The 27,864-nt window shown below is 44.1% G+C and overlaps 1 protein-coding gene across 4 annotated transcripts in view; it reads left to right on the top strand.

The window, feature by feature from the left end:
* The window catches only part of Nckap5 (NCK associated protein 5), a 698,576-nt gene that overhangs the window by 613,719 nt on the left and 56,993 nt on the right, over positions 1-27,864 (top strand). For 3 of the 4 annotated variants that reach the window (XM_055601990.1, XM_055601996.1, XM_055602014.1), the window contains exons 10-13: positions 179-370; positions 6,009-9,733; positions 10,819-10,996; positions 19,496-19,574. In XM_055601990.1, coding sequence (XP_055457965.1) covers positions 179-370; positions 6,009-9,733; positions 10,819-10,996; positions 19,496-19,574 — 4,174 coding nt within the window. The remainder of the gene's footprint in view (positions 1-178; positions 371-6,008; positions 9,734-10,818; positions 10,997-19,495; positions 19,575-27,864) is intronic. The other variant, XM_055602004.1, reaches the window with a different exon arrangement.

The following is a 27,864-nucleotide window of genomic DNA, read 5'->3' as shown; positions in this document are numbered from 1 at the left end:
CACACACACACACACACACACACACACACACACACACACACACACACGGCAGAGCCAAGATCTGAGCCTAAGGTCTTTGTGCTCCCAAGCCTGCGCTTCTAGCCACTCATTCTAAGTTCACTGGATGCTTACTTCTTCTTAAGCCAATATTTTGCTCAGCCCTGTCCTGCTTTTACAGGAACACCTCCAGAACACAAAATCAGGAAGTCCAGCCTTGAAACACTCTGGCCCGGGGGTTGTCATCCCTGATCATCTCTGTCCTCGAAACAGCTGCAGCAGCAGCAGCGAGCTATCACTGTCAAGCACCTGCAGCGAGTACTCCAGTGGCTCCTCCTACACGTGGCAAGACAGGAAGCTCACTGGGAAAAGGGTAAGGTTCCGGGTAGGCAGGGCAGCTTCAGAGAGACCAGGAGGAACCTGTGCCTGCTGCAATTTGGTAGTGGAGGCAGAGGGGTGATGCTAAGGAAATGAGCATTTGCTGAACATTTGCCTGTGGACCATGGAGTCCATCACCCATCAATTCTGTAGGCTCCTAAAACAGAAAACAAGATGGGGCTGTGCGTCAGATAACCACAGGGCACACAGATGAATTACAGGCACAGGACATAGAGAGCAAGGTTTGGACAAAAGGGGACCTGTCCTTTCTTACATGCCAGGAATGTCTTATTTTGTGTATATATATGTATACATATATGTGTATACATACATACATACATACATATATAAATGTGCATGTAAACACACAAATGTATGTGTATTGGTGCCTATGAATTCTAAACATCATCCTCTGCTGTCCTTCCTCAGGACCTGTCCATATTGTTGTTTGAGGCCCCCTCTGTCTCTGTCTTGGAGCTTGAACTCATCAATTTAGCTAGTCTGACTAATCAGTGTGCCTCTACCTGCCGCTGCCTCTTCATCATTGTACCCCAGCTTTTTTTGTGGAGGTTCTGGGGATCCAATACAAGATTCTCATCCTCATTTGACAAGCAATCTCCCTACCCCCTTCTAGGAAGTGAGACAATTGTTCCCACAGGAATGTTCCCCCCAACTGCACAAAGCTCACAGAGCTGAAACCTCTGAGCGAGCTTCCTTGCATATTGGAACAAGCCAAGTATCTTAAAATAACTATTTTAGCAGTTATCCCAAAGTTAAAGGGAAGCAAAGTACACTGGGATTGAGATTGCAAATCAGAGTACGCAAGGGTGACATTTCTACTCTTTGGATGAATTTCATACATGCTTTCAGCACTTTAGAAACCAAGGAAACTCCAGAACTCATAGACTCTGCCGGTGAGAGGATAGCTTTGTCATCTGCTGAACCAGAGCTCTGAAAAATATTTCAAGCTTGCATTTTGAGGCTGTTCCTGTAGACTTGGGCTTCTAATGCAAAGCAGAGTGCCAGCTGCATTATCTAAATTACTCCCATAAGGAGCAGTTCAGAGCTCTGAATAGTGACTGCCAGGGCCCTGGCCAAGGAGAGGCAAGGACTATTGTCAGGGTGGTTTTCTTATCTCAGCATGTTCCTGAAAGTTACTGGCTCCCACGACACCCTTCTCTTCTCACTTTGTCTTTTAGAGGAATTTTTTTATGTATGTGTATGTTTGTGGACATGTGTACTTGCATATGTGTGTCCACATGGGCCAAAAGAGGGCATTAGATCCCTTTGAAGGAGGGTTACAGGTGGTTGTGGGCCTTCTCCCCTTGATGCAGGGGCTGGAAGCTAAACTTGGGTCCTCTGAAAGAGCACGAGTTCTCTTAACAGCTGCTAGGCCCTTTCCCACCCCTCCTCACACTTTATTCTCATTCTGCTTGCTGCCTTCTTGCCAATGGCCTTTTTTTACTTCCTATATTTTTTGTTTGTGTATGCATGTGTGTATTCAGATATGTGTATGTATGTGACTCTTTGTCTGTAGGCCAAAGGACAGCCTCGGGTTGGTCCTCAGGAGCTTTCTGTTCATCTTTCAAATTTTGAGCCAGGACCTCTCGTTGATCTAGAACTCTCAGATCAGTCCAGGCTGGCTGGCCAGCAAGCCCTAGCGGTCCACCTGTATCTGCCTCATTACTACTAGAATTAGAAGTGCCCACTAGAATAGCCAAGGTTTTTATTTTGGATCTAGGGAACAAATTTGGATCCTCATGTTTGCATGACAAGAATCTTGCCCACCATCTGGACATCATATGTATCAATCTAAAATATAACCGTTGGGTATTTTTCTAACTAGGACAGTCTTTGATATACTAAAGCAATCTCTCCCCTGAAAGAGGGGAAAAGAAAAAAAAAGCCCTCAAGATCCTGAAGAGTCACTCATGGCCACCCAGTCCTAATCCAACTATACCTGTGACAGTTTACACCCTGTGACAGCTCACAAAGTATGCTTTTAGTTCTCAGGGCCCCAGCGAGCTATATCCAGACCCTCAAGACATTCTAAAGTTATATTATTCCTGCAATTTGTGCCTGTTGTTGAGTGTTCATTTAGTATTGACTTACATAATAAATCACAGGATTCCAAACAGGAACACATTGTTAAATTATGTAATAACAAATGTGTGAGTAATAGCTTTTTTTTGAGCTCACAACTCTTTTTTAAATATCATTTGTTGTAGAAACAGAAAGAAGAAGCTTGTGTAAAATTCACTAGCCTTTCTCAACAGGGAAATCTGGCTCTGATAGGTCTCACTTGCTACCATATGTGGCCCACTCTTAAAAGTACTGTACAGATATTAACTCATTTAATACTAACAACATGTTTCCCCATCTGTATATATATGCATGTGTGCATGCTGGGTACACATATATGCCTGTGTATGTGTGTGTGTGTGTGTGTGTGTGTGTGTGTGTGTGTGTGTGCATGCACACGCGTGTGTCTGCATATGGAGTTCAGAAGTCATTGGCAGGCCAGCTGCAGCAAGCCCCAGGGATCTTCCTGGCTCTGGCTCACCTATGCTGGGTTTCACCTATGCATGAAGCACATACCTTCATGCCTGGCATCTTTTTAAAATTTATTCATTTATTCATTCGCTGATTATAGCCCCCTCCCGCCTCACCTCCCATCCCCAACTCCCTCCCTGCTCTCGCTAACCTCCCTTCCCTACTCCTCAGAAAAGGGAAATCCCCCTAACCAACCCATGCAGCACACCAAATCACATCAGGACTGAGTACACCTTCTTCCTCTATGGCTGGTGAGGTAGCCCTGCCAGAGGAAAGTGATTGAAAAAGATATTCCCGGCATTTTTTAAAGTGGGTCCTGGGGGTCAAACTCGGGTCCTCGTGTGTACACATAAGCGCTTGACTGGCTGAGCTATTCTCCGCTCCAGCCACCCCCCCCCCCCCCAGATTTTAGCCAAGAAAACCAAGGTTCTGAGAATTTAAGTATCTGACCTAAGGACATGGCAGTGCACGGTAAAACCAGGCATTGGTTGTCGAGCCTTTACTGTTGATGGCTCTGCTGTCTTGGCCTTGTTTAGTCTTTCTTACATGTAGAAAGCTTATACCTGCTATTGGCATGGAGTTATCCTCATAAACACCAACAACTTCTACTAAAAATAAATAAAATTGAATATTTTCCTGGTGAGACATAGAAAGGAGCTGAGGACATTAAACTCTGTCCTTAGCTTATGAGAAGCATCCTTAGGTCTTCTCTGTTGCCCCCTATTTGTTGAACAAAGAACGTGATAGTGGTGGGAAATGGCCATCCCCATGCTATCATCCATGGGGTTCTCACGTTCCCGTGCCTCCCCTGACAACATTCAAGATTGGTCCACAGCTCCCGTGGGCGGCTCAGGGAGGGATGTGGCTTATCTCATCAGGAGATTCACAGCCTCTGACTTTTGTGGTATATTGAAATATAACTTGGATAGGCTTTGGGCAGGAGAAGAAGAGGTGGGTGGGCGAAGCTGAGTTTACTTTCTGGGTTAAACAGATCCACCACATTCAAACTCTTGCTAGGCCCTGTTTCCTGGCCTCTCATCTCTGCTATCAGTGTGACTCTCAGGACCATGGGAAATCTTAGAAACACACGTTGTGGAAGTCCATTCATTCTTGCTTCTGTCTAGAATACCCACACTCTTTGATGGATTTCCAGAGTAGCTTTGAATGGTGCAATTCCCTAAATTTAAAGACAGAAACTCCAAGAAGAAAAGGGCAGTGTCAGCAAATTACATCTCTCCCAGCAGCTCCAGACATTGGAGGGTTTTCTGAAGAAAATAAATAATCAGCGTCAAGACAAATAAATGTGTGTGCTGGAGATAGCAAGAGTAAATTTCATGAAAATGGCTTAGATATAATCTAGTGTCCATAGCTAACAAAACAGCTCAGTTTCTGATGGAAGTTGCTGGTACTTTTTAATGTCTGAATTTGCTTAATATTCAGACTTGTTGACAGGGGCCAGCTGATAATAAGATCCTCTGGAAAAGCCATATTTGCTCCTAAAGTTAGTCACCATTAGCCATTTTGGAAAGGTCCTGAACAGGGCTGGAAAGACGGTGTGGCGATGAAGTCTGCCCACTGTTCTTTCGGAAGACCCCAGTTCCCATCAGCCGTGCTGGGCGGCTCACGGCCAGCCGCGTCTCCAGCTCCAGGGCTACTAACGCCCGCTTCTGGCCTTTATGAGCCCGTTAGTCATGTGTGCACACCCACACAACACAGACACATGCCCACATTCATGTGATTAAGAACAAAATCAATTTTTCAAGGAGGTCCGCCCTTCAGTGTCCCAGGGCGCTAGTTTCTCATTCAGACTCTGAAGTGCTATTGGAGAAACACCGCCAAGATCTCCTGTGGGGTTTGTTTAACACCAGATAATGCAGACTAGAAGTTAAGCTTGATGTGGCCAGGCAGCACCCAGTTAAGAGTGTGGCAGTGGAAACAAATTTGACAGGGTTGTAGAAAGTTCCAGAGGTAGGGGGCATGAGTCCAAACGATTGCTCCAAATCTCTCCTGTTTCTGAGACCTGCCACAGAGCAGGCTCGCTGAACCTCAGAGTCTCATAGCGAAAGGAAAGGCTCACAGTGTCTCTCTCCTGGTGGTCTGAAGATGCAGTTAAGGCAGCGTGCCAGTGGTGGCTTGGCAGCAGGTGTTCGGTGCATCTGCTTCCGATCTCTCCTCTCCTATTCCTTGTTGCCCACTTTGTGAAAAGCACACATGTGAGGCTCACCATCTTTCATCTCCCATACACTTTTTGAAAATGAGGCTGGCATTTGGGAAGGTGCAAGGATAAGAAACTGGCCTGCTAACGTCACTAGAAGAAGAATTACCACAGGGATGGTGCCACTAATGCCCAGTTATTCGGATAGATATGCACACATATCTGTATGTATGCAGTGCACATGATAACCTTTCCCGGGCATTTATGAAGACACAGAACTATCAAATGTTAGAGTGCCCAGTTGGGTTGGCTTCCCCTCCTAACTCTTCCCTGTTCTCTCCTTATAGTGAGGATGTGTTCTCTTCCGCCAGTTTCTAGGTGCGACTTGAACATACCTTGCTGATTTGTATCTTTGACCATTCCATTTCTTCCACATGGAAGACATTTCCTAACTTAGAACTTTAGGTAAACCCATGTGTCTTTCAAGGAGTGGCTAAACTTATAAAGAAATCAAATGACTCTCCTGTATGCCTCTCACCACCTCCAAATAGACCCGGGGGTCTTCCCTATGATCCTCTAGAATATCCATCCAATTCCTGCTTCTCATATGTATTTTCTTGACACATAGTTAGCTGTAGCAAAGGCCCCTCACTCCAGTTGGATTTTCTACCCTTAAAGACACAGTTACTACAATCCATTTCTCTGTTTCACCATACAGCTTAGCAGAGGATCTTGCAGCATCAACGTTTACTGGATAGTTAGCATTGTACAGATTGTTTATATGTGAATATTTATCACCCACTTATACAAATTAAATCTAGCAAGGGGCTTTTTCTTTGTTTTTTTTTTGAGGGGGTTGAGATATATTTGGTTCAATCATCTCTGATACCTATTTGTTTGTTTGTTTGTTTGTTTGTTTTCCTAGCAATCTTCACAAAACTGGGATAAAAGACAGAGTATTGATTCTTCGCTCCCAAGTGGCTTCGCCAGCCCTACAGATGAACTACCTCCAACCCGTATCAAAGAAAGCCACATTTTGGAAGGGCTGAGGAAGCTACAGAAGAGGAAGGTGTTACTTGAACCACCATCAGTGATAACCAAATGGGGTTATAAAGATTGCATGAACTCAAATGAAGGGATCTATTCTCCAGGAATTAAAAACAGCAGCCTCAAGGAGTACCCTCCATGCAAACCACCTGGCATAGGGATCTCTTGCAAGGATCTCCATCACACCTTCATCTATGATGCAAATTCTCATGAGGATGTACATGAAGGTTTCCCATCTGCAGCCTCGCCACTAGCAGCATCTAGCCAGGGCTGCAGGGTTCAGGGCAGTAAATTAACCCACAGTGTTTCAGACAGTCTGTTTAGCTGGGATCCATGCGGAAAATACTTTTCAGAAGGCACAGCCTCGGTTTATACCAGGGAAATGCCTGAAAGGCTAGCTCGTTGTGCTAGCCACTGTCCCTTGGAGAGGAAACTATGCCCCAGCATGCACCTTCCCTGGGTACAAAGGGACAGGGACCCACACAGCCAAGGTCATGGCCATGTGGCTCTGAACCTTCAGCTTTCAGATACTGATGACAACGAAGCCCTGAATGAGCTGCACATAGAGAGCAGCAATGAGAGAAGCCCTTCAGACCTGTCAGTGACCGGAGACACCGACAAGTCCATGGAGAACCTAGATGTGGGATTTGGAAAGTCTGACTGTGACTCTCGTGATGTGGGCGAAGAGGAATGTCCCTCCCACTTAGAGACAAGGCCAAAGACATTCAGTTTCATCAAGCAGCAAAGGGTTGTCAAGAGGACCGCTTCTGAAGAATGTGTCACGGTCATATTTGATGCAGAAAATGGAGAACCTGTTGAATTCAGCTCTCACCAGACTGGAGTTGTCACTGTGACCAGGGATGAAATTTCCATCAACCCAGCCCCTGCTGGGCCCTCAGAGGAACTCACTGAACTTTCACCTCAGGGACTTACTCATTTGCAGCCGGGAGCTACTGCAGGAGACTATCCTTTTCTGAAGAAACCTGAAGAGGAGACTGAGAAAAACATTCCAAAAGATGAGAACAGTATTCCCACAGCTCTGAATGACTCCTTCAGCTCTCAGACTATAGTAACTCTGAATTCCCAACGACCAAAACTCGCCAAACCAGCACAAGGTGTAGCCTGGCAGAGTAATTCTAGAGCTATGGCAAACACAGGTGTCTATGCAAAGCAAGGTCTGACAAAAATTCCTTCCAGAGGCAAGTCTTCACCTCATAAAGCAAAACTGGTGGAGCCTGTGCCTGCCATGCTAGTCTCCTCTGGTGGCCTAGTAACTCTCGAAAAGATGGCAGGGTCTCCTCCAGGAAAACTCCCACAGTGCATAAAGACAGGCAGCCCCGGTTCTTTCTGTGATACACTGCCAGAATCACACATTCCAAAACACCCTATCCAGCCTTCTCATATCCCCAAAAGTTCCAATAAGAAGAACTGGGTTCAATGTCCCAAGAGTCAGGGTACCGGCATTCAGTCACGGCATCTCATGGGGATTGGTGACAGTGGCGAATCTGCCATGAGGGCCAAACGCTGTGGCTCTGGACCAGAGATAAGAGTGAGATCTCCCTCTCCCCCACCCCCTCCGGGGAGATCAGTTTCTCTCCTGGTCAGACCCAGTTACGACTATCTACCACTGCCATCGCCTGCCAAACCTGAAACTAGGGTCCCTGGTGACACTGTAATTACAGGGTTGACATCTCCACCACTGAAAGAATGCTCTGCTCCTGTCATCTCTTCCACTCCAGCTATGTCAGAAATACAGAAGAAGAAACCGTCTATGGCCTGCAAAAAGCCAGCCTTCCCTCCAGCCCTATCACCCACCGAAGCAGTGGTACATAGCCAGTACCCTGAGCGCACAGCCTCCAGCACATTTGCTGTAATGATGCCAGGGCCAACAAAAGTCTCTCCAAAGAGAGGCATCCCCAAACCTCTCCCTCACCAAGCACTTGGAACCACACACATGGACACTGAGTTACAAACACCCAAGACTTGTCCTTTAACTTATGGACTGCTGGAGGTGACATGCTCTAAAAGCCTGTCTCCAGGGAGAAAAGGACAGTTGAGTGACAGCACTACGATACCCCACAGGCCTTCCTTCTCAGGGGCAAATGAGTCCTTGACCCCTCAGGTTAACAGTCCCTCCTCATCTTCCTCATCCTGCAGAAACCAGGGCAGCTCACAAGGCTCTCAAAACCCTCCCGAGAAAGGACCGAAAACTCGACTCCCAGTAGGACTCAAAGTTCTCATGAAGTCTCCTCAGTTGCTCAGGAAAACATCCATGATGCCCGGGAAACAAGAAAAGGATAGTTTAAATGAAGCTTCTAGAAGTTCTGTGATGGTGAACAAGACTAATCCTGAGGACTCCAGAGACCCAGCAAGTCTGGAGACTTCCAGAGATGAGAGAACAACAGCTTTGCTAGCTCCGCGAGAGCTTCCCGTAGAGTCAGCATTGCCAGAGTCACCAGAAAGCAGCACCTCCAAAGCTGATGGGAGAGATGGGGCGGAGAACAGATCCATAAAGAGGTCCTTCTCCTCCAGCAAGCCACACCTAAAGCCAGCCCTAGGCATGAATGGAGCCAAAGCTCGGAGCCAGAGCTTTAGCATCCACTTGGGAGAGAAGCCCTCCACACCCCCAACAGAAGGGCCAGGCAAGATTCGAACTCAGATCATTACTAACACAGCTGAAAGAGGCAATTCCCTCACCAGGCAGAACATCTCCGTGGAAGGATCCACAAGCAAGACGCCCTCTGCGTCAACATCTGACCATCTGCCGAATGGTGGAAGGCCACTGGGACACTCCTTTTCTAGGCAGGGCTCCCTCTGTAGCACAGGAAGTTCAAGCAGCCAGCACGGAAGCCCAAGCAAGTTACCTTTGAGGATGCTTACAAGGCCAGAAGGACTCCTGATTCCTGGAGTAGAAGTCCAACAAATATCTACCCCGGAAGAATGTCCTGGGATAGATGTATATGAGCAATCTAGCAGTGACCACCATAGGCATCCATCCATCCCATCAGACTGCCCTCAATCCCTGCTAGTCCCAGGGAGGTTACAGCATCCAAACAATTTGGAAACAAATGGGATCTCCAAGCTAGAAACTTCTGGAAGGATTCCAGATGCTTCTCCAACTGGGACTAGTGTCGCGAGCACAGAAGCCCCCCTCTCACCCTCCATCGAAGAAAAGGTCATGTTGTGCATTCAAGAGAATGTGGAAAAGGGCCAAGTACAGACAAAGTCTGCCTCTGTGGAAGTGAAGCCCAAGGCAGGGCCTTCATTCACCAGCTGGTTTGGTTTTCGAAAGAGCAGACTTCCAGCTCTTAGTAGCAGGAGAGCGGAGGCTTCCAAAAGTAAAGTAGAAAAGAAAGATACAAAACTAAAATCAGAGAGGAAGAAAGAGAAGAAGAAAGCTGAAGTACAATCCAAGACAGAAAATGAGCTGAACAGGGGTCCCAAGGCGGCAGATGGTCTGAGTCCAAATGATGGTTTGCAAAGCACAGATAATCTGAAAGCATCACCAGACATTTATAACCAAATGAAGTGGGAGCCAAGAAATAGACCCAGCCCTGATGTGTGCTCAACAAAAGATGCCTTCATGACAGAACTTCTAAACAGGTAACTCATGGGAACAGAGAAGGGCCATGTAGAGGGGTCCCTCTGCCTCCCCAACCCAAGGAGAGCTGTTTACTTCCTGATCATTAAATACTAGCCAAGCATAGTCTCCATACACACAGATAGTGCAGTCTCTTATACATTAGCTATAATTTAAAAAGTGAAATAAAAGTTAGCAATAAAATGATAATTTACTTCATGTTCCTTTCTTAACCAAGCCAATGGTCTTTGAAATTAAAGAATGGTGAGTTACATCCAGGTTGATAGCAATTCAACCCACACCAGGAACCATGAATGTACCCACATTGCATGAAATGGAAGAAAATTACACACACGTTTGAAAGCATGCCAATTTCATTGATCGCACTGAGCAAATGTATACTTAGAACTTTCCAGAAGTAATTACTTTTCTTGCTGATCTTAAGCCAGAAATGTATTTAGCAATCACCCTTTGGCGTTTTATATTCTGTCCCTCCCCAAAAGCAATTATAAAAATAAAATAGAGGTAACGGGGAGATGGCTCAGTCAGTAATGTGCTTGCCACGCAAGCAAGAAGAGCAGAACTCCAACTTCAGAACCCACATAAACAAAAGCCAAGCATGGTGGCACAGGCGTGTAATCTCACTGCAGAAGACGTGGAGAAGACAGAGCCTTGGGCTTCTCCAGTCAGCCAGCCTGGCCTGCTTGGAAGTTCCAGGCCAATGAAATATTCTGCATCACAAACACCTAAGGAAAAACACACAAGAAGACATCGTATAACTAACAAACACGCACACAAAGGCACGTGCTCATAGCCATGCACACACTCACACATATGCACACACCAGCGCACACAAACCTCTTTGCATGTGTACGCACGGTATTAAGTGGTGTAATAAGATAAGTTATTATCCTTGCAAGTGTAAATTGACACCCTAGTGAAATATTTGAAGATATTTTTGCTCAAGGCTGGAGAGCAACACTTACCAGTGAAAGTTTTGAAGACAAAGAGCCACACTGAGGTTACCTTAAACACTGAAGGGCTGGAAGAAGAGCATGATTGAAAACGGCCGATGTAATTTATCAGAGGAATCACTTTCTACCTGCAGAGTTGATAAGAGAGCCGCTCTGCAGACAGAAAGTGGATCAAAGGGTGTTTCCTGCAGGAACGTGTTAGAGGGCACCTCCCAGGGCTCCTGCTTCGCCAGCGGCTCTGTCAGCACTCAAGGAAGTCAAAAGAAAAACATCAAAACCAAAGTCGATATGGAAAAACCAAGAGAATGCTTGGTAAGTGCTTCTCCATGCTGCTAGAAAATGCCTGGTTCTGAGAGGTTCTGGTAGAGGGGAGGGGTGGCCATCTGGAAAAGACTGTGGTTTTGATACGAAAACTACATCTCTGGGTAAGTCTCTCTCTCCTTCTCCCCTACCTCTGTCTCCCTACTCTCTCCTCTCCCACAAGTGTGTACATTTGTGTGTGAGTAGCAATGTGTCACCCGCTAACGTGTGGAGAGCGGAGGAGAGCCTCCAGTGCCAGCCTCCCCTTCCACCCTGAGACAGGATCTCCGATTCACGAAATGCAGCAAGCTTGCTGGCCCACAAGATTCCGCGGTTCTCCTGTCTCCATGCCCCACCCCGTCTCAGAGATTACAGACGTACACTACAATGCCCAGCTTTACATGGGTGCTGAGCATCCAAACTCGGGTCCTCTCACTTACATGCCAAGCACTTTAACTACTGAGCCATCTGCTAACCAGAGAGAAAATATTTTAAAGCAAAGAGAAACCCAGACAGCCACTGCTAGAAGTGGCACCTAGGCCTTGCGGGGTGTGGCTCCCTCTGGGAATACTGCTCTCTTCTGGTGTGTTCCAGACCACACTGCACTCTCTGTGCATGGCCAGTGAGGGACGCTACCAGTGGCACCTTAGAAGGACATCCAGTGCTAGAAAGTTGTTTTGATCATGATTCTAGTATCAACAGCCACAAAAGAGGAACAGGATTGTATATATGAAAATGCCAGGTGATTTAAGAACATGTTTGCTCTTTTGCTGGTTTGTGTTTCTTTTTCATGGAAGCTATACATAACAGGTAATGCTGTTTAGATGGAGTAGTGAGCTGCATAAAGAGGTGTTTTTGTTTTAGTATTTCCCAAGGATAAGCTAGTTTCGTGTGCTATTCTTTAAGTTTCTTTACATTGTACTTACTCTCCCCACAATTCATTATATGCTGTGTGATTGGGTTAATTTTTAATTGTTCCAGTGGATACATGTTTAAAGTACTTCAAAATAACAAAATGTTCCTGGCATAAAATGATTTTATCAGGGACTGGAAGCATGACGCCCTGAGTTTGGATCCTTAGTACTCATGTAAAAATCCAGGCATGCTGGCATGCTACTGTAACCCTGGCACTGGGGAAGAAGAGACAGGAGGCTTTCTGGGGCTCACTGGTCACCAAATGTACCTCATTCAGTGATCTTCCACTTCAGTGAGAGAACTTGTATCAAAAAGCAAAGAAGAGAGTAACTGAAGAAGACATCAACATCACTCCCTGACCCTGTGAATAGACAACCATGTGCACACGCGTGCACGCAAACTTTCTCTATCCTCACACGTTAGTAAAGAGAATAGAAAAACAGGCCGTGCGCACGCTTTCCTGAAAGGCAGTTCCAAACACAAAGTGGCCGCATTGGGGTTGGGGGTAGTTGCAGTGTTTTAAGAGGAGAACAGATTTTAGCAGCAATCTTGATTGGTGTTTGCAAGTTGCTGAAGCATCTCTGTCCGCAGGTTGGGGTTTCACAAGCACATCTAAAACACACACTGAAAATGTTTTTCCTCAGATAGGTCTGGACTCCAAAGAGCTCTGAGGTCTTTATTCTAAGCTAAGTCTGTTCATTGCAGGGTTTTTTTTTTTTTTCTTTTCCCCCATTTTAGCTCATGGCTCATATGACATCATACCTCCTTTGAAAACACTGATGTCCCTTGCATTATAAAACCACAAATTATATGCATATCTGAAGCTGCCCTTGTAGTGTCACTGAAAGGAAAAGAAGAGAAGAAGTGTGGAGAAGCGTGCAATATGCTGGAAATTCAATCCTCCTGATGGAAGGCTTTGATAGCCCAGCGGAGGCCCTTATCACAGGCACTCCATTAACTATGCCCCATTTAATATGGCCCTGACAGCTTAGGGTATATCTTCACTGTACAGAAGGACCAAAAAAGAAAAAGAAAAAAAAAAAAAAACAAAAAAAAAACAAAAAGGAGCCTATATCGAGCTTTAACAATTTCATTTTTGCTTTCTTATTACTTCATCATGCAAAAGTAATTTAACATGCTTTTCCTTCCTCATCTGAAGTTTTTCACAGAGTAAAAGAAGGGACCTCTGCTCTTCCCAGTATATCTGCAAGAAACACTCTTAATATTTTCTGTGAAGTATACAGATTCCCTAACCAACCTAAGTATACATAATCAATGGGGATATGCTAATTTTTCTCCTTGGCTGAGAGAGGAAATTAGTCATGCTGAGAAGGCTTTCAATATAAAGGGATATTATTAACCTGGCTAGGTGACCAGCTGTGCCTTTGCGTGTGTGTGATCGTATGTTGGGCTTCAGTTGCCATCTTGTTTGAGACAGGGTTTTTTGTTTGCTGTTGTATAGTACAGGCTAGATGGCCTGTGAGCTTCTGGGAAATCCCTTGTCTCCACCTCCTGTATTATCTCAGGCTCATCCTACCATGTCTGTGTGTTTGTGGAGTCTAAGAATCTGAACTCTGGTCCTGGTGCTCATGGAGTAAGCACTTTTACCCACTGAGTTATCTCCACAGCTTTTTTTTTTCTTAATATAAAATATAACATTGTTATTTGTTTCTCCTCTTCACATAACCACTTTTGTGAATTGGGCTAAGATTACTACGTTCAGGAAGGACTGTGCTATAGTCTCCTTTGAGATATTAGAAAATAGAAGAGAAGGCATATTTATCATGCATTATCATCCCATGTAGGAGATTAGATGCAAAACAAAATGTATTCTTATACTATTGCTCATTATTGTCAATACCCTTGAACCTTTTAAAATTCAGAGTTTAAGAGAATTCCTCTTCTCCAGGGCTCAAGGTAAATTTGCAGTCTGCTTATTTTAAAGTGTGCTGCTAAGAAGTTTTCTCACTGCACTTGTTTAGTTGGAAACAATAGTGATAGATAACACCGTAGATGTCACAGCATTAGCGTGAATACTAACTCTACCTCATTGTCAAGGAAACACTAAGTCAAAGGTTTTCCTCTTTTTGCCAGGCAGTACTTGGCATTGAATCTGGGACCTCGCACACATGTGAAAAGCAAACTATCTACCCGAGCTATAGTCTCAGCCCTAAAAGCGCTATTCTAAACCTCCTAATGCAACGTGCCTCTAAAGTCTTAACTTTCCAAACAGTAAAATCACATGTATTCCCAAGAGTCCAAGACGTTTAAACTGTTTTAATATTTAGTGACTGTCTTCATTTCTCTTCTGTTACTGTAATAAAACACTATACCTGGATTTAGCTACCTTAGGGGTTCTTCTTCCTTTCCTCCACCTTTTACCACATCGCTTCTTTCCTTTAAACCTCCTAACACTAGACATGAGAGAAAAAAAGAAAGAAAAGATTTACCTTCTGGAAAATTCCCAGAATTCCAAACATTACAATCACAAAAACTGTCTGCAGCTGGCAAAACCATGCCTCAGCTGGAGCACTCAGCAGATCAGAGTCAGCTGCTACAAAGCATCTCTGTATCCCCACACCTGTGATTAAAACAAAAACATATTCTTATAATATTGCTGTTTTTTAAAAGAAACCAGAATTCAAAATTCTCACTACAAACTACTGTGAAAAAAAAAAAAAAAAAAAAAAAAGCAACTTAATAGAGAAAGGGTTTATTGTAGCTCACAATTCCAGGTTCTCATCCACTGTTTTGGGGAGAAGTCAAGGCAGAAACTTTAGACAGCAAAGCACATCACATCTTCGGGCAAGAGCAAAGAGAAAGGAATGCTGTCTTGGTTGCCTGCTTGTGCTCAGCTCAATTCCTCCACCCTCACACAGTTCACACTCCCAGCCTAGGGAATGGTCCTGCCCACAATGGGCTGGATCTTTCTGCATTCTTCGTTAAGACAGTCCCCCACAGTCCAACTCAAGGTAATAACCGCACATTGACACTGTCCCGTCCCAGATGATTCCTTTGTTGTGTCAAGTGACACTTAAAACTAACAGTCACTGGTGATCACAATAGAAAGATTGTCTGCATATATTTTTACATATTCCACAGTTCCCTTTATGTCACAAACCACTTAGCTCACCAGTACTGCATATTCCTCGTTAGTATAGTTAAGATAAAATGTGTAAAAGCACTAGCAGTGCTTCACCAAAATAAATCCTTTTCTCTCTATAGAGCTTCAATTAAAGGCTTATGTCCCCACAGCTGCCATCGTTTGTAGGCCACTTAACTCCAATTTTTGGTGTAACTTAGACCACTGGCCATGTTACTTGGTACTTAAAATGATTTTATGATTTTAAGTGAAGGGTGGAGAAGACCTCCTCTAGAAAGACTAGCCTGAATGTGCTCTGTTTGCTGTTGTCTAGAAGCTGTTTCTTCCCACGAGTTGAAATCATTTTCTTTTTTCCTTTAATTTGTTTTTTATTAATTATAATTTTTTCACTTTGTATCCCAGCTGTGGCCCCCTCCTTTCTTCCCTCCTAATCCTGCCCTCCCTCCCTCTTCTCCTCCCATGCCCCTCCCCCAGCCCACTGATAGGGGAGGTCCTCCTCCCCTTCCATCTAGCCTATCAGGGGCACTGAGGAAGACAATGCAGAGTTCTGATGAGATCATTTTCTGAATAGCAGTTTTAAAGAAAGACAGTTCCAGGCTCTGACTGAACACATCAAGACAAAAAATAAAAATCATTAAGAAAGTTGAGGGGATCACACACCTTTATGGGGAGTGGGAGAGAGATGGCCATTTTAATGCGCATGTATTAATTTAAATGATAGGACTCTCTCGCCCCAAGTGTCACCTCTTCTGAAGAAAATCACATCTGCTAATAAAAAATTATCAAACACCATCCCATTAAGATGGGACCAAAGAGATGAAATAGCAGAAAATAGTACCATAATTACACAAATGCTTATCATCTTATTAAGTCCTGCAAAATGTAATAATTTCAGCATCCTTAATTGAAGGATTTCATTCTAAATGCTGTTTTGATGCAAATAAGCAGCCTGCGCATTTGCCTTCCTTCTACTAAGTTTAAGTTTTCTAAGGTATGAACTATCCAAAGATCTCTGTTTCCTCCCAGAATCATGGCCTTTCAGGGACCCCTCTTCTTCCCTCCCTTCCTCTTTCCCTTCCTCCTTCCCTCCCTACCTCCCTTCCTCTTTTTCCCCCTCTTCTGTGTATGTCCGTGTGTGTCCTCATCTATCTCATAGTGCACGGTGCTCGTAGAGGTCAAACCTGGGGCTCAGGCCTTGCTTTCCACCTGGTTTCAGGCAGGGTATTTTCTTTGTTGTTCACAGCCCACAAGCTTCTGGAAATTCTCCCCTTCCCAACCCTCCCACAGAAGTACTAGAATTATAGACACTCTCACTACATGTCTGGTTTCCGTGTGGATTCTGGGGATTTGAGCTCAGGCCCTCATACTTTTGTGAAGAGTAATTTTACTGACTGAGTCGCTCTTCCTAGCCCTTGAGGAGATTTTGATTTTTTTAAAATGCTGTTTACATCAGAAACTCTTAGGATTAGGTTCATTCAGAGAAGATGTACAGAATTCCAAATAAGGAATTCCTACAGAGTATAATTGTGAAATTGCCTGTGTCTATCAGTTGATGGTAGGTGTGGTCTTGCTTTTGCCTCTTAGGACTTTTGCAAACTCATTTCCTCCGTGCTGAAAGTTGGAGTTTGTCATGATGCAGGTAGTGATATTTAATGGTTGTATATCACAAGCCGATATCTCAAGCAGCTCTTGAGCCCCACAGTGGGCCTGGGTTAAAGTATCATTAGAAGATGAAAATAGCAACACTTGGGCCTGAAAGATAGCTCAGTCAGTTACTTGCTCAAAGACCTGAATTCAGTTCTCAGAACCCACATAAAATACCAGGCATGGTAGCGTACACTTGTATCCCCAACCCTGGAAGGGTAGAGCCAGCTGGCCAGCTGCCCTAGCCCAATCAGGGACCTCCAGGCCAGTGAGAGACCCTGTCTCAAAAACAAAAAAGCAGACAGAACCTGAAGAATGGCGCCTGAACTCCTGAGGTTAACCTCTGGCCTCCACATTCTCACCACACTTATGCTTCCACATGCGTGCACATGTATGCACGCACACGCACACACACACATGTATAATAACCCCAAACTGACACTAACACAAAGAAGAAACCACATTTAAACCAGAAACAGCACCCACAGTTGTTAGTCAAAAGCTGCTTTAGTCTCTCTTTGGCAAATTCCCCATTTTGACCTAGAGTTTACTCGACTCTCAGGAATGTTCCCACATCCCACCTGCTGCATGATGCAGAGTGAAAATTAATTTAAACCAGGGCCTATGAAAATATAATTAGGAAGAGAGTCTGATGCCAAAATAAAGTATGCCCCTGATTTGCAGAGGCAAATAGTTTTAAATAATATATTTTCCCTGTGCATTGAAATCTGTTTGTGTAGAGCAGTAGAGCTGAGAATGGGTCCTTCTCTGTTACTGCCCATCCCTCAGCTTCAACAGGAAGACCTTGCAAATCCACAGCCCCTATCCCCAGCCCTTGAGCATCTGCCGTTTATAGATTAATAAGCCTGGAAAAGATGCAGGGACTCGGGGCCCGGCCACAGGGCCAGGGCCTCGGGTGAGTCTAGAAGTCACATGTAGCACAGTCATGGGGTTTAAATAATTGTTTTTATCCCATTAAGTGTGGGAAAGTAGAAGGTAAAAAGCAGAAAGCTAAATCTAGCCCCAAGGTCAGCATGCAGGCAGATGACTTTCTACATCCTTTGGTATGAAATGATGGTGGCATCATACTCAGCTGGAGCCCCTGAGGCGATCCGCCAACGGCACCGTACAGTTCATGCTGTTGTTGGATGCGCACACGAGCAGCTGAAATATATTTTATAGATGCCCTTGTAGGGGTTGGCGTTCCTCTGAGGGCCAGCTGTGTTGCTGTTGAGACCATGTCCACACAGTGTAAGGGAACAGAAATCTGAGAACCACGAAGACCCCTGTAAATGAACACCAGCCTATGACCAGGCTTCCGGTGTTCAGATCTCAGCTCCTCCATTTCAATAATGCTGTGTCATCCCTGCTGTCGCTATCTCAGGGTGCATCCTTCCGAGCATAGTACTGTCCGGGGCAGCACCACTCCCTAACATCAGATAACATCAGGCCAATGTGATGTGATATCCACACTTTGCCAGAGCTCCTGACACAGACAGTGGAGGTGTTGGCTGTCTCTGTTTGTTTGTATGTCGTGGTGGGAAAGAGCCACATGCATCTGTATGTGAGCATGCCACAAAGGCTGGAGGTCATCCTTAGCTGTCCCTCCCTTGGGACATTGGGCTGCTTTTGAGATAGGATCTTTCGCTGAGCTAGGGTGGTTGGCACATGAGCCCCCGGGGATCTGCCTGTTTCTACTTCCTTGGTGATGGAATTTTAAGAATTAAAAGCCCATACCACCACACATGGCTTTTTGACATGGGCGCTGAGGGATTAGATTCTAGCCTTCATGCTTGTGGGGAAGCACCTTACGGAGTGGTCCAGCTGTTTTATGATTGGTGTCATTGATGCCCAAAGCATCCACTATTAGATTAGAAAGCCAGTGTTTCGGTGTTCCTGGCAATGTTATCACTTAATACACATGTGCCAAGTCTAAGGACTCTTCCCAGCCCCCAAAATCCCCATCTATAAAATACCAAGGGTTCACAGGATTCTCTCTACCATTCCTTTTGCAGCTTTGCTATCTGGAGCTGGAGTATTCCAGCTTAAAGGGGAAAAAAATTGAGACAGGGTCACCTATAGCTCAGACTGAGCTCAAATTCATTATGTAGCTGAGGATGACCTTGAACTTTTATTGTCCCACCTCCACCTTGTGAGGGCTAGGATTTTATGAGTGTGCTCTTATGCCTGGTTTACGTGGGGCTAGGGGTTGAACCCAGGGCTTCATGTCTGCTAGGAGAACATGCTACCACCTTAGCCACATGCCCAGACAGGAGGTGTTTATAAAATGACACTTAGAAATATGTCTTGGTGAGCTAGCTTACTGAATACACATCATGGTCTCTTCATTCCACAATGGAAATAATGGGGGAAAAGGAAATTTTCCTAGAGAGTTATATTCTAGGAAAGGGTCATGAGACCTAAATATGAGTTAAGTATAGTCCCTTATTCTTTTTAAAATAACTTATGGCAAAAGTCTGTGACTCAGGAGGAGTTATAGCTTCTTAGACTTTAATGTTTCCTAATACCCTGGTGTGAATGACTCCATTATAAAGTTTTAAAACCTTAGCAGTTAATCTTGAAATCATGCATAGAACCAGGCACCCTGTAAGTTCTGCCGTTCAAAGTTGTGGTTGTAATTCTGGAAATGGGCTCTCTTAATTAAAACCTGTAATGAAGCCAGATGATAAAAGCAAAGCAGAATAAAGTATACATACATTCATATCCTCACCCAGGTACATACATTCAGTTTCAGCAGCGCGCTTATTACAGAATGTGCCATCATTGTGAGGCTTGCAGAAGATTGTTGTAGAACAATGAATAAGAACTTTAGTATCTTCTTGCTGCAGGGAACAGAGGTCGATGAAGACGTTCGAGAGGATGAAGAAGATAGAGCTGCTGACTCTGCGCTCCAGAGCCATGTGATAGGTAAACATCCACATGCTGCTTGATTATCTCTCCTTGATGCATTGCTAAAGGCCTCCAGCCATGCAGCCCTCTATGGCAGTGGTTCTCAACCTGTGGGTCACGACCCCTCTGAGGGGCAAATGACCTTTTCAGAGAGGTTGCCAAAGACTATCAGAGAACAACAGATGTTTATATTATAATTCATAACGGTAGCAAAATTACAGTTATGACATAGCAATGAAATAATTTTATTTTGGGGGGTCACCACAAATTGATGAACTGAATTAAAGGGCCACAGCATTAGTATGGTTGAGAACCACTGGTCTATTGGGCACAAGGAGAAACTTTTTCCACCAAGAGGTGGGGTGTTGTATTAGTTACTTTTCCTACTGCTGTGAAAAAATAACCTGACAAAAGCAACTTCCTTTAGGGAGGAAGGGTTTATTTGGGGCCACAGTTCAAGGTTGCACACAGCACGTCATGGTGGGAAGTCATTGCAACAGAAGGGTGAGGCAGCTGCTCACATCACACCCCCAGTCAGGAAGCAGGGAGATGAATGTTGGTTCTCATCTCACTTTCTCCATTTTATCCAGCCTGGGAACCCACTTGGCGTGGTGCCCCTTTTAAGGTGGGCCTCACTGCCTTAGTTAACTCTAGATAATCTCTCAGCCACATGCCAGAGGCGACCCTGGCCTAGACTGGGCCTGGGCTTTGGGCTAGCACAATTGATGGAGTCTTTTGCTTGGCACTGACAAGGTCGAGGGTTTGATCCCCAGTACCACAAAAGGAACACAAAGCAAAAACAGCAAAACCCAGGGCCCCAGCAACACACTATGGGAAAACATGGCTGTTGGCAAAGGAATATAGTGTGAGCTGAAGAGGAGTTTGTGCTTCTGTTATATAAATGGAAGTGACACTAATGATTTTTTTTTCTAAGTAGAGAAACAACTCTTAAAACATCCTTTTATAGAACACTGATGCAAGCATTTGTTGGTTAAAAATACAAGGTGGTGGCTTTCTGAAATGGAACATTTCTAAAACTTGGGTGTTTCGAATGTAGAAGAACTGTCTTAGTTTCTTGCCTGCTGCTATGATAAAATGTTCTGACAAAAGCAATATTTATTTATACAGCTCAAGTTCAGAGCTTCATCACTGTAGCAGAGACACAGGGGCAGGGCCTGGAAGCAGGTGGTCATGATACATCCAAAGACGAGATTAACGGATGCGTGTGTGTCCCCAGCTCCACCTCTCCATGTCTCCAGTCTTGGATCTTCTGCCCACAGAATGGTCCAGCCCATAACTAACCTGGATCTTTCCACATCAGTTAATCAGTATACTCCCCCATGGGTATTATCAGAGACCAGGCTTCCCAGATGACTCTAGATTTTGTGAAGTTGAAAATTAGCACAAAAACCACTAGAAGATCCAAAGAAAATAAGTAAATTCAGCCAGGTGCAGTGGTTTGTGGTTCACACCTGTAATCCTAGCACTCTGGGAGGCAGAGGCAGGTGGATCTCTGTGAATTAGAGGCCAGCCAAGGATACACAGAGAAACTCTGTCTCAACAAACAAAAAGTAAACACTTTTTTTTTCATCATTTCTGTTGAAAACCCTAAATAGAAATAGATCTGCATTACCTTCAGCTTGTTAGGTGTTTCTTTTTTAATAAATAAAAAAATATAATTATTGAGACAATGTAATTCTGCTGGTGTAAGTAAAATTAATTCACATGGACAAAGCAGTCAGCTTCCTGCTTGCAACTCCGGGTTGTGCCTAACACCAAATAGAAAAGAACACATGTACCCAGTGAAGTGGGATTCAAATGCCCTCTTTCAGCATCTGGGAGGAGACCACAATGGAGGAAATTTCTGTGACCTTCATCTTTGTGAGGAGACTGAAGAAGCAATTCATTTTCAAATCCCCAAGCCACCTTAGACACATGTAGCATTCACTGCTAAGTCCTAAGACATGACTCTCCTGAGGGTAGCCAGTTTACTGTAGCTTTTGTGTCCATCGCTTTCTCTGGGATGCCCTTAGCAGCCAGCTCTCAGCAGCCCCTTCTCTAAATGCCCTATTTTTCCAGCATCCTCAGCCGTCTTCAGCAAACTATAATTTATTGTGTGTCTCAGAGTGTTGTACCCATTCAGCTTAATGAGACTGGCACATAATTATTATTCTTTTCATTCATAATTAGGAACACAAAAGTCTTCACAAACAGCTGAATGAGTGTATTCTGAATCAGATTATTATTCCAAGACATCCTTTTATTATGGTTGTCAGTGTAAAGGGATTTAATTGGTACCAGTTCAGCATAGTTAGCTAATGTGCAAGTTAAATATTGTTTAACAGCCTTCAAGCATGATAGTCTGTAAAGCCTGACTGAGTCTCCTTTTTCCCATAATAAAGTTTTGGACCTGTAAAAAAGTAATCATAACAGGCCAAAGATATAGTTCTGTAAAAGAGCATGAGCCAGATGTGTTCAAAGCGCTAGGTTCATTCCTATCAATGCAAAATTTAAAACTAAGTTAAGAAGGGCTGGGAGTGTAGTTCACTTGGGAAGAGAGCTTGCCCAGTAGACATAAAGCATTGTATTTCATTTCTAGCACCACATAAACCAAGCATGCTGTGTACTCAAGGTTATTCTTTGCTACATAGTGATTTCAAGGCCAGCCTGGGTTACATGAGACGGAGTCTCAAAACCAAACAACACAACAACAACAGCAAAGAAGAACAAAAATGGATAAAGAAACAGCAGTAACAACAGCACAAATATACACATGAATCCACATATGTGTATGCACGCATAGGAAGTAGACACTGACTTCTTGCTGGAGAGCTACAATAATATAAGTATTTTTAATAGACTAACAGTTCCTTTTAGATCCCCATCATTTTATGTTAGCCTTTTGTCACATGTGGCATCGTCAAAAATAATTACAACATGAAATTCAGTCCCTCAGTCTCGCTAGCCAGCCTTCCACTGCTCCATGACTTCATATTCTACTCAAGTATCCCCTTTCTTGGCATTCTGCTGGACGGTGCTGCTTTCAAACACTCTGGTGGAAGCCACCTCAACTATGCTTTTGACAAACTGTAGAGTCATCAGGTCACTGTAGACTCTCTTCACAGTGAGAACAGCTTTGTAAATAAAATGCTGCACCACCAGGAGACTGCAGCAGCAGCAGCAGCAGCAGCAGCAATAAATCCTGATCTAATCTCCCAAGTCAAAAAGCATCTATTATAGAATTTATATATATATATATATATATATATATATATATATATATATATATATATACACACACACACACACACCAGAGAGGCATGTGGCAGCTCAATGGCATCATCAAAAGCCCTTTTGAATTTTATCTCCCTGTAACCTCAACAATACCACGTAGGTACCCAGCTTTCAAACCCAGTGCCTTGGGTTGCAGACCGAGTCCTGCCACTCTCGGTAGCACATTCCCATTGAAGCGGGAAGTATGGGGAAAGAGTAGAAGCTTCCCATGTTCCCAGTAGGCTCTATCTAACACAACATCACTGGGAAATGGATCATACAGCCAACCCTAGCTGCAAAGGATACTGGGAAAGTGCACAATTCCTTTCTAGCCTCTGTTGCATGAAGTTGCAGAGAGAAAATCACTGATAGTAACTGATCTTGCTATCAGTCTGGGACTGGATGAGAGTCACTAATGTTTATTCCCTTATCTTTATCCCATCACAATGACTGAGGATATATGCGTTTTTCCACCCTGATGATCTTGACCACAGTACTATCTATTTTTTAATATTGTATAACCATAATATCATATTTTCAGTAACAGTACTAGAACAAATCCAAATATGTGTCTCTTCCAGATAAATACCAACTAACACGTTTTCAACAGAGAACAAGCATGGAAGTTATGGCTTGTATTTCTGTGCCTCAGGATGATTGTGTTGGTTTGGTCAAAGTGCCAGGAGTTGTTTAGAAAATCAGATATTGTTAACTAAACTGCATCTAAATTGAAATGCAAGATTTCTAAATAAAGGGGCTGGAGCAATGGCACAGTGATGAAGAGCACAGGCTGTTCTCACAGAGGACCTGAGTTCAGTCCCCAGCACCCACATTGGACAACGCATTCTAGCTGCAGGGGGCCTGACGTCTCCTTTTTGCTTTTGTGAGGACTGCTCTTCCAAGAGCACACAGACACATGTGCAATCGCATAAGTAGAAGTAAAATATTTATCTAAAACTTTCTGAATTAAATAAAATAATGGCACTAGATGTTTTTCTTTATAATAATCCTTATAAATGTCAGATTTTTGTCTTAATGAGCAGCAGAAAAATGGCTAGTCAATTTAATAGACGTTCTAACACAAAAGAATCTTTTTACTTTTAAAAAACTATCACAGACTTATTGTATATATGATCCAAATTGTCTACTAATGTTAAACACTTTCAGAGAATGGAAATACTATTGTCTTATGTTGAAATTATCAGCCAGTGGGGGATAGAGACTTTCCTTGATAAAGTTCCTGCTTTGCAAGCATGAGGACCTGAATATGATCCCCATAACCCATGTTAAAAAGTGGATGTACTAATGCATGGTTCTAATCTTAACACCAATAAAGAGGGGACATAACCTAATGAATGACTTCCAGTATAATGAAAGGCTCTGTCTTAAAAATAAGGTAGACATGAACCATGAACCTCAGCATGAACACACACAGGCACACAAGCACACACAGAGAAATAAAATATCAGCCAGTGATGAATACCAAAAATAATCCACACAGTTCAAGGTAGCACGCTGGGCGGCACTTGTCCCCAGACTTGTGGACCCAAGTTCAATATCTGGGTTTCACAATGGAAGGAGAAAGCAGAGTCCCACCAGCTGGCCTTTGACATGCACATGCACCGTGGCTTGCCTGTACACGTACACGTACACACACACACACACACACACACACACACACACACACAATGAATAAATAAATATATGGATGTAATAACTAACTAGGCATATAAAAATGTTTGGAAACCAAGGACCATGCATAGAGAGGATCTAGATCCCTTACTCAGATGTAGCCCATGGCAGCTCAGTCTCCATGGGGACTCCCTAGTAAGGGGAACAGGGGCAGTCACTGGCATAAACTCAGTTGCCTGCTCTTTGATCGCCTTCCCCTGGCGAGGTGGCCTTACTAGGCCATAGAGAAAAACGATCCAGACAGTCCTGATGAGATCTGATACGCTAGGTCAGAAAGGAGGGGAGAAGGACCTCCCCTATCAGTGGACTAGCAGAAGGATATGGGGAGGAAGAGGGAGGGAAGAAGGGACTGGGAGGAGTTGAGGGAGGGGGCTATAGCAGGGATACAAAGTGAAAAAATTTGTAATAAATAATAATAATAATAATGAAAAGAAAAAATACCCCAAGTTATTTTGAGGATTTTGAAGACGTCATATAGAATCTATGGTACAGAAGTGTAAGACTTAGAAAGAACAGCTGCCTAACCCTGTGAGTAAACACCTCAGTGGCTAAAGGTTGCACTAACCCACCTAACATCTCCAACTGCCAAGGTATGCATCTAGTCTCTTCTACAGAAGCTTTCCAATGCCAGAGCATGGCAAGACTGATACTATGGTCCCTCTCTAGCCATCCGGCCCTCTCTGGACATCTACAGTACATTGTCTTGGAGCTCCCACTCCTAACATTTTATTAAACTTGCCATTTGACAATTTAGTATGTGTGTGTGAGACATTCTGGTTACTCTTACCCTCTCTGCTCTTTCTTATCTCCATCACACTCCTGTCAACCCCTACCTCCTTCACGTCCTTTTGTTTTGTTTTCTGAGTAACTGATCGAGGCCTTCTGTGTAACCAGAGGTTTGGAACTAGCCGTTATGGCTGATGGGCTCTGCATTGGACATACTATTGAAAACAATGACTGCCCTTCCCTGGTATCCATCAATATCCAATAGTTGAGCAGGGAGGAGAACTCCACAAACCCCTCCTTGATCCATTATTGCCCTGAGCAGGCCCAGTGCAGGCAGCTGCACTGCTGTGAGATTGTGTTAGTAATGGCTTGTCATGCCCAGAAGACAACATTTCACAGACTTTCTCCCCTATTTTCCGGCTCTTATGTTCTTTCTGTTCCCTCTTCCGTCATGTTCTCTGAGCTTTAGAGGCAGAGAGTTCCCCTTCCTGCCTCAAGAGCTGGCATTGTCCCAAAGGGATTTTTATAGCCCATGTGTCACCTGCCATTCCCCTCCTCCCCAGCCCGGGCTAACCTACAGACTAGGAGGTGAAGTCACTTTGAAGGCCTTGCCTCCTTAAACCTGTGCATTTCCATTTTCCCTGGGTGTCTTCCCTTTCCTGTCCTCTCCCAGACGGCAGCTAATCCGGAAAGATAAGTTATGTCACTATAGAAGCAGGTTAAGCAGGCCTCTTTTCATGCCAGATATCTGCTTTATACTCAGCCAACCATCTACCGCTAGTTAAGAGCAGTTCTCGGGAGCTGTAGAGCTGAGACGTTCAAAGTACTTGTTTAGCTTGGATGGGGTGAGGAGGAAGAACTCTATCAGGCTGCCTGGCTTAAGGAACAGGAAGGAGGGGTATTATTCCTTTTGCATAAACTTACTTCTGCCTTCAAGTTAGAAGTGAAACAAAGCTACGTCGAGCCAAATGCAATAAACTTGAGACTGCTTGGACAAGGTCCTTTTATGTTTCTAGGCCACAGACTGATCCTTGTACCCTTATCATCCATCCACACAGCACCTAACCTAGTCCGTAACCCAGTGAACAGTTGAGGGGCAGCAGAGGGGATAAAGGAGGCAGAGGGTGGACAGTGGTTACTGTGGAGGTGACTCTATACCAGGTTCAAAAGGAGGGAGAGTTGGTGCAGTGTCCTCACCCAGCAGGGGAAAAGCTTGGTTTAGTGCCAACGTTATTTTAACTGTGGTAGTTCCCGTGGTTGTAAGAGGAAAGTAAGGTCCCACCAGCTCCTCACATGAGTTAGCTTAAATGGAGAACAATAAGCAGGACAGTGGAACGTGCCAAACAGTCTCAAACCCTGGAGAGAAGATGCTTAACCACAGTTGTCCATAGTGAATCTTATCTGGATTTTGCAGATCATATTTTGTGTTAACTCCAAGACTGTATTTCTCCAACCAGGAATATAGGAAATAGCTGAGAAGCTCTGATTTTCAGGGGCCAGAACAAGAGTAGAAATTTCTGTATGTGCATGTGTGAGAGAGAGAACGTTTGAGTGTGTGCGTGTGTGTTACTGCATGTAATCACTTGTGCATGGGTGAGCCTCTGTGTAAAGGCCTCAGGCACTTGTGTACCTGCCCACATGGCCACCCATACACACTATATAGACTGAAAAGATTTCCTGTCGGAGGCCGTCAGGATTCCTGGCAATGTATGTATTAAGTCTGCAGCATTTGAGAAATGCATTAGCTGGAGACAAGGGACAATTGCTTGAGAGAACCAATTGGGTGAGAACGTTGGCAAAAGGCACAGGTGAAAATTGAGTTATTAATGACACATGGCTGAGAAAAGACACAGAAACAGGGATGCTCCTGGCTTGAACAATAGGTTGCATCAGAAAGAGAAATTGGGAATTTTCAGTAAATCCACTATAAAGCAGAGCTGATCTAGAAACCTTCTAAAATATTCTACAGCACAACTTTTAAAAATCAGTTCATTCCAGACCCTTCTCCACATGACTCCATACAGATTTACCGTGTTGGTTCGCTGTTGTTTATTTCATACTTCTTGGAGACCAAGTCTTACAGAACTAACTCTGGCTGGCCTCAGACTCTTTGTGTAACCAAGGAGAACCTTGAAGTCTTGGTCCTTCTTGCCACTGCCTACTGAGCTATGGAATTACAGGCATGCGCTTCTATACCAAGTCTATATATGCGTGGCATGAATATATATGTGCTATATATACATAGATATACAGGTGCTGCCAGGGCTCCAACCAGGGCTTGAGGAATACTAGGCAAGCAAGTACTTACTCACTGCGCTATGTCCTTACTATTTTATACTGCAGCTTAATACTTCCTGGTATTGCTATGATCACACAAGTTCGTCATTTATGTTCTGTTAGTAGTGATTTAGACATTGGCAAATAAACTACAGTGGCCCTTCTTTTCACAGAGGAGATGTTAAATGTTTGTAAATCCTTTCAATTGTTCATACCTTTATGCTGTGTTCCTTGATCAGATCTACCAGCATTATCGCCCTCCAGCTCTCGCTAGTGCTCTCTACCCAACCTCCAACTTTGTGCCCTCATTTATATTGTTATTAATAATCCACTGGGTAGT

The sequence above is a fragment of the Psammomys obesus genome, unplaced genomic scaffold (assembly GCF_907164565.1).
Source record: "Psammomys obesus unplaced genomic scaffold, mPsaObe1.curated_primary_1811, whole genome shotgun sequence".
Taxonomy (NCBI): Eukaryota; Metazoa; Chordata; class Mammalia; order Rodentia; family Muridae; genus Psammomys; species Psammomys obesus.
Note: the sequence above shows the minus strand (reverse complement) of the source record. Positions and strands in the feature narration are given on the sequence as shown.